The sequence below is a fragment of the Caenorhabditis remanei genome, chromosome IV (genome assembly GCF_010183535.1).
Source record: "Caenorhabditis remanei strain PX506 chromosome IV, whole genome shotgun sequence".
Classification (NCBI taxonomy): domain Eukaryota; kingdom Metazoa; phylum Nematoda; class Chromadorea; order Rhabditida; family Rhabditidae; genus Caenorhabditis; species Caenorhabditis remanei.
In genome coordinates, this window is record NC_071331.1 from 24,441,838 (window position 1) to 24,452,654 (window position 10,817).

At 38.6% G+C, this 10,817-nt stretch overlaps 1 protein-coding gene across 1 annotated transcript; it reads right to left on the reverse strand.

The window, feature by feature from the left end:
• Positions 1-265: 265 nt before the first annotated feature.
• On the reverse strand, positions 266-7,462 carry GCK72_016095 (uncharacterized protein; the record flags this gene model as incomplete). Its single annotated transcript, XM_053731321.1, has 6 exons — positions 266-424; positions 1,841-2,065; positions 2,988-3,398; positions 4,229-4,491; positions 5,546-6,095; positions 7,322-7,462. The coding sequence occupies 6 exons, from the start codon at positions 7,460-7,462 to the stop codon at positions 266-268; spliced, it is 1,749 nt and encodes a 582-aa protein (XP_053586093.1).
• Between the last annotated feature and the right edge of the window lie 3,355 nt (positions 7,463-10,817).

Here is a 10,817-nt window from a genome sequence, read left to right on the forward strand (position 1 = left end):
TTAAATGGTAATTAACTGGGTAATTAAAGGCAATTAAATGCTAGTCTCGAGAGGGAATGCTGAAAATAAGTGGGCGGGGAATGGATGGTATACAGGAATTAAGAATTTTTGGTAAAACTTGAGAACGGCGGGTAATTATACCTGTAATTATCTATATTGCGTTGTGTACAAATTTGGAATTAAACGGGGCGTGGTTAAAAGGGGGCGGGGATTAAAAATTCAAAAAATTTCAGATAAAAAAGAGGCGTGGCTTAAATTTTAAGCCTTAAACACCATTTCTATAGGTAAGACGCTTAGAGCTGAGCGGATTTTTGACTCCAATTCGGCCTCCGGATCCAGATTTAATATGTCTTTCGAGTCGATTTGTCGATGTGAGTTTGGCGAAATGGATTTTCGATGATTCGCGGGTCGACAGGATTAGGCACTGAAAATAAAAAATTCAATTTTTTCAGATTTCCGACAGTTAGACGGTCAAAAATAACTCAATATAGCGAAAAAATGAGGTCTGGGCGATGATTTTGAGGGAAAATAGCGAGAAATGGCCTAGAAAACTCTGGATTTGAGTTTCTAGGCCACTCGATTCCTTCCTCGAATTCTAGAAATCTAATAATCACTTTAGATTCCTGAGAATCCCAGGTTTCTGATGGTATATCACACATGGCCTAGGTTTCCTCGTAATTTGGATTTCTAGGCCACTAGCATTTAATGGTCTATAACTCTTTTTAGACAATGCTTTATTGGGAATCTGAAAATTGCATTGGAATCCTCATCACATCTGCTTTCCAATTACTACCAAACAATTGAGATTCCATGGCCTAGTTTTCCCAAAATTTGGGTTTCTAGGCCACCAACCTGAAATGCTCTTTTACTCCTTCCAGAATCGACTTTTTTGTATTCTGAAAACGGCGTGAGAATCTTCATAACCACAGCTTTCCACTGGTTCCCAAATGAAGCTGGCCTAGTTTTCCCGAAATTCGGTTTCTAGGCCACCGATTTTGAAACATCTATAACTCTGCTCGAACTGGACATTTCGACGTTTTAAAAACTGTATAAATATTACTGAGAACTTTTTCTTTCTCTCTCTCTCTCTTGACGGCCTAGTTTTGGGTTTCTAGGCCATCAACTTGGGTTTCTAGGCCACCAAGTGGATGATGCCCTAGAAACCCAAATTGTGGTAAATCTGGGATATCATGAGAAAGAGGAAGCTCTAAGCAATTCAGCACAGTATTCAGAACTTTGAAATGTTCAGTTTGCACAGAGCACAGAGCTATAAATGCTTTAAAATCGATGGCCTAGAAACCCAAATTTCGGGAAAACTAGGCCAGCTTCATTTGGGAATCATTGAAAAGCTGTGGTTATGACGATTTTCAGGCCGTTTTCAGACTACAAAAAAGTCGATTCTGGAAGCAGTTATAGTGCAATAAAGGTTGGTGGCCTAGAAACCCAAATTTCGGGAAAACTAGGCCATGGAATCTCAATTGTTTGGTAGTAATTGGAAAGCAGATGTGATGAGGATTCCAATGAAATTTTCAGAATCCCAATAAAGTATTGTCTAAAAAGAGTTATAGACCATTAAAGTATGGTGGCCTAGAAATCCAAATTACGAGGAAACCTAGGCCATGTGTGATATACCATCAGAAACCTGGGATTCTCAGGAATTTAAAGTGATTATTAGATTTCTAGAATTCGAGGAAGGAATCGAGTGGCCTAGAAACTCAAATCCAGAGTTTTCTAGGCCACTTTTCGCTATTTTCCTTCAAAATCACCTCCCAGACCTCATTTTTTCGCTATTTTGAGTCATTTTTGACCTTAAAACTCTCCAAAATCTGAAATTTCTCACCTCTCCCTTCTTATTGACATGGAATGAGGAGACATATGGCACAGGAAAATCGGTGGCCACTCTCGATACGAACGTCATCGCGGCGGGCGCCGGTTTGAACAGTTTGAAGTGATGATTCTTCGCATCGGCAATGATAACATTTCCATTTCGATCGATTTGGGCACCCGAGACGTAGAGAAAGTACTTCTGGTCGAGCATCTCTTCGGCACGAAGGTTCACACCCATCTGGAATCAATCTTCAATAAAATTAGCCTGAATTAGCGTCAAAGATACGCCAGAACGCAAAAATTCAACTAAAATCGCGTCAAAGGCACCCCAAACATTTAGAATCGCGGGGAAATCTTACTTGGATAGCGTCAAAGGCACCCCAGTCATCAAGAATCGCGCAGGGAAATTTTAGTAAAAAAGCGTCTAAGGCACGCCAGACATCGAGAATCGCGGGGAAATCTCATTTATATAGCGTCAAAGGCACGCCAGATTTCTAGCAAACTTGACAAATGGGGTTCCTTTGACGCGTTTTTAGTGCAAAAAACTTGAAAATGGACAAATTTCAGCGTCTGGGGTGCCTTTGACGCGTTCATGGGTGCATAAAACTTAAAAATGCAACAAAATTTGCGAGTTTTAGCGTTCTGTCGTGCCTTTTACGCGTTTTTACAGCGAGAAATATTGAAAATTATGTAGTTTCCATGGATTTTGACCGATTTGAGCGCATTTTTTTAAACTATCTGGCGTGTCTTTGGCGCGCTTAAAAACTTGAAAATGGACAGACAATTTCCAGTGATCTTAGCGTTTTGATTACTAACTAGGGTGCCTTTGACGCGTTTTTAGAGCAAGAAATACTGAAAATTGGTAAAAAAAAAAGGACGATTTGAGCGCATTTGATGCGTATCTGGCGTGTCTTTGACGCGTTTCTAGGAGCCAAAAACTGGAAATAAGCGACGAAATATGCTAAAAATAAGCAATTTTCAGCGAGTTTCAGCGCTTTGATGACTATCTGGGACGCCTTTGACGCGTTTTTAGACCCAGAAATACTAGAAAATTTGCTGAAAATGAGCAATCTTCAGCGATTTTAGCGTTTAAATGACTAGCTGGGGTGTCTTTGACGCGTTTTAACCGTTTTTTCCACTCGATTTTCCTCAATTCTCACCGTTTGAATGACTTTAAGCACTTGAAACTTGATATTTTTCCACTTTGAGTCGTCCAACTTGATCAGTGTGACAGTTTGAACCTGTCCGAGATCAGTGACAACTACAGTATCCCCAGAAGACGCGACAAATGACGGTATGTCCGCGTGAATGAGATCAAACGACTTCTCGACCACTTTATACGATCGTTTCGAGAAGATTCTCAAACGAGGGAATTTGTTGAACGGGCGGTCCGTTGTCAACAGATTTCCCGCCTTGGTTCGAGCCAATCCACGTGCCGGATGACTGAAATCGATTTCTTCGTTTTTCCACGAGCAGTAGGTGGAGATCTTGTCGTCTCTTTTGTGATTTATTATGCGAATTGATGGATATTTCTTGTTGTCGGAGCAGAGGACGGCGATTTGGGATCCTTCCTATAATAAGAATAAGAGTTAGAAACGCGTAGAAGGCGCGCCAGACATAGAAAATAAGTTTGAATGGTTGGAAACGAGGAAAAGGCGCGCCAGAGACATCGAAAATCGTGGTGAAATTCGAATTCATTGGCGTCAAAGGCACGCCAGAACTCAAAAAAGGCGGAAAATTTGAGTAAATTAGCGTTCAATGGGGCGCCTTTGGCGCGTTTTCTGAAAGCTGATTAGAAACGCGAAAAGGCGCACCAGACAAGAGAAAAATGAAAATTTCGTGCGGAAATAAGCGGATAAGGCGCGCCAGATATGAGAAAAATCAATTTTTCGGCTGGAAACGCGGCAAAGGCGCGCCAGATTGAGAAATGGGGGTAAAATGAGCGATTTTTGTCATTTTTGAATGAAATCCTCGAATAAAAACGCATATTCCGATAGTCTGGCGCACCTCAGACGCCTTCTAATCTAGAAAACGCGGAAACGGCGCGCCAGACATAGGAAAATGAGTTTTAATTATTGGAAACGCGTTGAATGTGCGCCAGATTGAGAACTCGCTTGATTTTTCTCATATCTGGCGCGCCTTTTCCGCGTTTCCAACCATTCCAACTCAATTTTCCTATAGTCTGGCGCACCTCTGACGCTTTCTAATCTTTAAAATATCGATTTCGGTTGGAAACAAACGCGGAAAAGGCGCGCCAGTTGACGAGCTCGCTAGAATTCTGGCGCGCCTTTGACGCTATTTCAATCAAATTTGTTTCGTTCTGGTGCGCCTTTAACGCTATTTTAATCAATTTTTTTGGTTCTGGCGCACCTCTGACGCGTTTTCCATCTAGATTTCTCACCTTATAAACACAAATAGCGGATGGATTCTCGATTCCGGGACCTTCGATATCTGAATATTGTGGACGTCTCTGATCTCTTCCAGTGTATATTTTCAGTATTTTGCTCTCTCCATTATCCTCTCCTCCGATACCATCTAGATGATATGGAGTATTTGTGATGAACCAAGTGGAAGATGGATCATCATACGTCACACCCAGTGGATACGTCATTCCAACTTTCTTCGAATCCACACTCAGAGAAGAGGATTTACGCAGTTTTAGGTCTGGAAAAAGAGAGAAATTGGGGGAATTTCGGGCGGAAAAATTGAGTTTTTGGGGTGAAACAACCGATTTTAACACAGAAATCAAGCTTTTATAGAGAAAATGAGTCATTTTTCCGCTTTAGAGCTCAAAAAAGGGACTTTTGAGACAAAAATCTAAGTTTTAGAGCCATTTCCAAGAAGGAACTTAGTCTATCAAGAGGTTTTGACCGGTTTCACATGGAAATGATTTCTAGTAAATCTTCTCAAAAGCTCCCGGTTTTTACATTCAAAATGCTCTTTTGTGACCGTTTTCAGCTTAAAAAGTGCCGAAAAACACGAATTTCAGCCGAAAATAGTGTGTTTGCTCTATTTGCGCCGATTTTTTCGCTAAAATATGCTGAAAAATGCCGATTTTTGAGTCAAAAATGAATTTTTCGGGGTCTACTTTAAACGATTTTCAGACGGTTTTTGTTGAAAAATGAAGTTTTTCCCATTTTTTTTGATGATTTTCGGCTTTCTCCACAACTCTGCTGCTTCGTCAACTTTTTCAAGAAATCCGCCGGAGACTTTTTTAACAAACGAGTCAGCTGGGGCGCCTTCGACGCGTTTCTAGGCACTGAAAAGATGAAAAATCGCCAAAATTTCCGATTTTCAGACGGTTTTTGTTGAAAAATCACGATTTTCAGTAGACTTTTTCCAGTTTCATATGAAAAAACGTCAAAGATTCCCAATTTTCAGACTGTTTTTGCTTAAAAATGGCCATTTTAATCTCATTTTCAGCTGATTTTGCTCATTTTCAGCTGAAAAACAATTCAAGATTCCAGATTTTCAGTGGGTTTTTGCTGAAAAATGATGATTTTAGTCGCATTTTCAGCCGATTTTCCCCGTTTTCAGGTGAAAAACAGCCCAAAATTCCCTTTTTTGGTCGGTTTTGGTTGAAAAATGACGATTTTTATCTCATTTTCCGGTGAAAAACACTCGAAATTTTCCGATTTTTAGTCGGTATTGGTTGAAAAATGGCCATTTTCAGCCGATTTTTCCCATTTTCTGCTCAAATCCCTCGTTTTCCACTTACAATTCTGCTCCTTTGTCAACTTTTTCAAGAAATCCGCCGATGACTTGTTCGTATCGTCCTCCTCTTCATCAGCAGTCACCTCATCATCCGTCTTAAATTCCTCTTTCACCTCATCCCACACTATTTTCGATCGTTTCTTTTTCATCACTCTCACTTCTGGAATTGAGGATTCTGAATCCGAGGAATCAGATGACAAGTAGATTACGTCGGCCACCAATTTCACACCGGAATTCATGAATTTCGCCGATTTTTCACTGGATTTTCGCTTCATTTGACGATTTTTCGTGGGTTTTGGACTCATTTCCTCGGATTTTCTCGAATTTTCTGGACTTTTCGGCAGTTCTCCATCAGTTTCCATTCCATCTATCGACTCCTCGTAATCTAGAATCTCCTCATCTTGTGCGGATTGAGGTGATAACTTGAATTCAGACGACGCCGTCGTTTTCGTTGGATTTGGAGACATGAAATTGAGATTCGCCACGTTTAGAATGTCCTCTTCGGTTAGTATTGATGCCTTTGCGATTGTTAGATTCTCGCGGATTTTGAGAAGCTGGAAATGAAAAATTTTTGGAACTTTTTGAGGAAAAATGAGGTTTTTTCAGTTTTTTGCGGCCAAAATCAACATATTTTGCATTTTTTCAGTCAAAATTAGCGTATTTTTGAGTTTTTTAGATCAAAATGGGGGTATTTATGAAATTTTCCGGTCAAAATCAACATATTTAGCTTTTTTTTGGTCGAAATCGGCGGATTTTTTAGTTTTTTTTTGAGTTTTTTCAGCCAAAATTGGTAGAAAATCACGAATTCCATTAAAATGCGAGGTTTTCACAGTTTTTCTTTAAAAATCCGCTAAAAAACGGTGAAAATCACAAGAAATTGGCTCAAAAATCCAGTTTTGGAAGTTTCCAAAGTCTGTCTGTTTGTCTGGCTGTCCGGATGTCCGCAGATTGAAGTTTTTCCGTTTTTTCGTCAAAATCGACTTATTTTTCAGTTTTTTAAAACCAAAATCAGCGTATGTTTGAATTTTTTCGGTTAAAATTTACATATTTTCGGGTTTTTTGGTCAAAATCGGTGAATTTTTATTTATTTATCGGTCAAAATCGGCTTATTTTTTGTCTATTTTTGGTCAAAATCGGTAGAAAATCGCGTTTTCCATCAAAAAATGAAGTTTTCACAGTTTTTTTTCTAGCAACATCGACTGAAAACGCCCAATGTTATGTCAGTATGTATGTCTGGATCTCTGGATGTCCGGAAGTCCGCAGAACGAAAATTTCGGGGAAAAAGCTTAAAAATACCCTAAAATCCGGTTTTTGGGGTTTGCAGGTCAAAAATTTGAACAATTTTATGGAAAAACCGCAAAAAAAATCATTAAAAATTCTATTTTTAAAACAAAAACTTGAAAAAACCGGGATTTTGAGTAAAAATTGGAAATTTTCATATAATTTACGTTCCTAATTGAATTTCATGAGTTTTCTCTAAATTTCTGCTAAAAATCGACAAAAAATCCAGTTTTCTAGACGAAAATTGCAATTTATTGAAGAAAAATCAGCCGAGGCCGAAAATTTCGAGTTTAGATGGATTTTGACCGATTTTCAGCATTTCCGAGCTGAAATTTCATGAATTTTCGCATTTTTTCGCATCAAAACACACCAAAAATCATAGAAAATCATCAAAAACCAATAAGATCCAATTTTTTTCTAATTTTTCGGATTTTTGATCAATTTTTATCGATTTTTTTTGATTTTTTCAACCGAATTTCAATCATTTCCAGCTACTCACCGTCATTTCAACAATATCTACATCTCTTTCTGTCACAACGACATGCTCGCCGGCTGCAAGTGACTCCATTATGTTGAACACTCGTTTTTGTTCCATTTCTGGCGTCTCCGGCTCGCCGAGCAGCGCACTTTCATCGTCCATTGCTGATTTTGAGCTCTAAAGTGCAAAATTTGAATCAAAATTCAAGAAAAATCGCGAAAAAACGGCGAAAAACGGGTGAAAAATAAATAAAAACAAATTTGTTTTAATTGTCGTAAGATCTGATGCATTGGGGGAATTGTCGTAAGATTCGGTGTTTGCGGACTCGGAGAGAAATATTGGAGGGAAAGTTAAGAATTTGAATTTCGACGGGTTTTTCTGTTTTGTAGAATTTTAAGCAAAATTCGTGGATTTTACTGAATTTTTTGACATTTTCAGTTAAAAAAATCGATTTAAAATTAAAATTCAATTTAATTCCGCAAAAAATCAGTTGTTTCTCGAAGATTCTCAATGGAGCGCGTTTTCCTTGAGTTCGGATTCAAAATCCGGGTAAAATACAGCGTTTTTCATCGAAATTCATTATTAAAATTCAAGAAAAACAAATAAAATGCAATAGAAAACCAAATATCTGCTTTTCAATGGTCAAAATGCAAGAAGACATGGACAAAAGGCACGAGGGTGTGGGGTGGAAATTTGGACTATACAAAAAAAAAAAGACAAAAAATTCCAAAATAATTCAAAAATAATGTAGAAAATTCAGACAAAAAAAAGAAGAAATTAAAGTTCAATTGAGATTTACAAGACTCGCTCTCTCATCGGGGGGGAGATCATGAGATGAACAAAACGCAAATATATAGTTTGATTGAGATAATTATGGAAGAGAAATGTAAAAATTAATTGGCGGAAACCTAAAAAAATTTCAAAATTTTCAAAAAAAAATTTTTTTTGGTAGATCAAAAAAACTTTTTTTTTGAAAATTATCGATTTTTTTATATTTTTTATAACGTCGGCATCTTGATAGGTACTGTAGGGGTTTTCAGGGAATCTGAAGTTGAGGGGAATTTAAATGAGGTACTTGACGAGGAGGGCATCATGAATGGAGCCATCGGGGAGATGAGGTTGGTGAAGGTGTTGAGGAAGGAGGAGTTGGTAGTAGAGAACGCGCTGACTGGTGGGAATTGGAATACCTGAAATTAAAGAAAAATTAGAATTCAGAAAAAAAGATTTAAAATTTTTCGAAAAAAAAAATTTTCGAAATTTTTTTTTGGGGGTCACGTTTAACATCCCGTCACGGTCTTCGGTGCAATCCCACTATTTTGAAATTACAGTCATTTTGTAGATCAAGTCCAGTACTACATTTTATTAGTTGACAATTTTTCTATACGACCCCTCCCTAGCGAGATACACCTTGTCAAAGTCGACTAAATTTTCAACAGATGTTTTTTTGTGAAATGCAAATTTTTTGATAAATTTTTTTGAAAATTGACTATTTCTTAGAAGTTAGTTATTGCAACTATATACATCTTTCAAAAAACCTAAAATTTTCGTTAAAAACCATAGAAATCCGACAATTTCTCGCAATGTTACACTCAAAACCAAAAACGCGTCAAAGGCGCGCCCGACACTGGATTTTCTCATTTTTTTGCGTCCATTGGTGTGTCCAAATGTCCTAATTCCCAAAAACATGCTTAAATAAAAAAATAAAAAATGTTTGGTCGGGGGTGGGGGTCGAACCCGGGATGCTCTGGTGCAGTGGTGGTAACCGAGGTGGAATTTGAGATTTTGGGATTTTAGAGGGTTTTAGGGGTTTCTAGGGCGGTTTTTAAAGGTTTTGAAGGGTTTTTAAGGTCTAAAAGTCATAAAAATGGGTCAGAAACCAGTTTTTTGAGGTTTAAGGTGGGTTTAGAGCGAATTTTACCAATTTTATCAAAAAAATTTTGAGGGTTTAGGGGTGTCTAGGGTGGTTTTTAGGGATTTCAAAAGATTCTTAAGATGTAGAAGTTATAAAAACGCGCTCAGGCACGTGAGACGCTTGGTTTTTGAAATTTTGGCGGGCTTGTTGCGGATTTTTCCAATTTGTTTTCGAGAAAAAAAGTTCAAAATTTCCGTGCCTACCTGGCTATCCGCAGTGCTTCCAGGTGTCCTTCCAATATCCCCAAGTCCACCACCCAAATTCTTCGGAGTCGTCAGTGGAGAACGGAATGGTGACTGTGACGTCAGCATCGGCGAAATCTGGGGACCATACAAGCCGGCAGAGGCTAACGCGTTGGCCGCAGTAATCGCATATAATTGGCCAATTTGTGACTGAAATAGTGGCGAGTTCTGATGGTGTTGTTGCAACATTAGCAGCGGAGAGATGGGCGGTACACAGAAGTTGGAAGTGGCTGTCAGGTTCAACGGATTCGGTTTCATTCCTTTTTTTGATGGTGGTGGTACTACTGTAGATGACGTGGATGACGTAGTGGTGTAGGTTGATGCTGACGACGTGGCACATGAAGACTGTGGGGAAAGGGATCGCTTTCGGGAGTGTTGATGACGGGTGTCCTCGATTGGTGAGGAGGTGGAGGGTGTGGCCGAGGACGCAACACTGCTTGATGGGGAGCACACACTGAAAAATTAGGAAATTGAGGAGAACGGCGGTCTTAAACCCTTGATTTTAAGCTTAAATTCAAGTTTTTGAGGTAAAATTGAAGAAAGTTACAATGTTACCATTAATTGAAATTGAGAACTTGTAGGCTTGTAAAAATGCAAATTTTCAGAATTTGCCTGAGTTTTCAAATTCTCAATTTACGTTTTTTTCATAGCCCATAAAATTGTGGTAATTTTAAGCCAAAAACCACTTTTCTATTTCCAATTTGGGGAAAGTTACTGCAAAGTGCTCCCTACCGATCTTTCCCTTCCCTCTGATCGCGGACATTGCGGTTTTTGGGGTCTAGACGTTCTAGACTAGTCTGCTGTAATGAAGCTGGTCTCAAACCGCCAATTTCAATCCAAAATTTAAGTTTTTGAGGTAAAATTGAAGGGAGTTACGGTCAACTGATGTTAAGAGCTTCTGACTTGAAGCTTTGTAGAAAAAACCCGAATTTTTCCAAAAGTTTCTGAGTTTTCAAATTTCCAATTTATATTATCTTCAAAGCCCATAAAATTGTGGTCATTTCAAGCTAAAAACCATTTTTCTACCTCATTACTGAGTAAAGTTACAGTTGGTCAAAGTAGAGGTCTTTCCCCTCCCTCTGATCGCGGACATTGCGGTTTTTGGGCTCTGGCACGTTCTAGACAAGTCTGCGACGTTTTTCATTGTAAAAATGTTATAAAACCGGTTAAGACAAACATTTTGAGCTAACTCCCGGATTTCTAGCTAAAATTTGAAGGAAGTTACACGTTCTTAAAAATTGAAAATTTTCAAAAGTCCTGTCTATAGGTCTTTCGAAAATCGGGGTGGCGGCCTCTCGGTAGTGTTTAAGGGTGTCTAAAAGTACTTTTAGAGAAGGTTCTAGACATTTTTAGGTAATTTGAA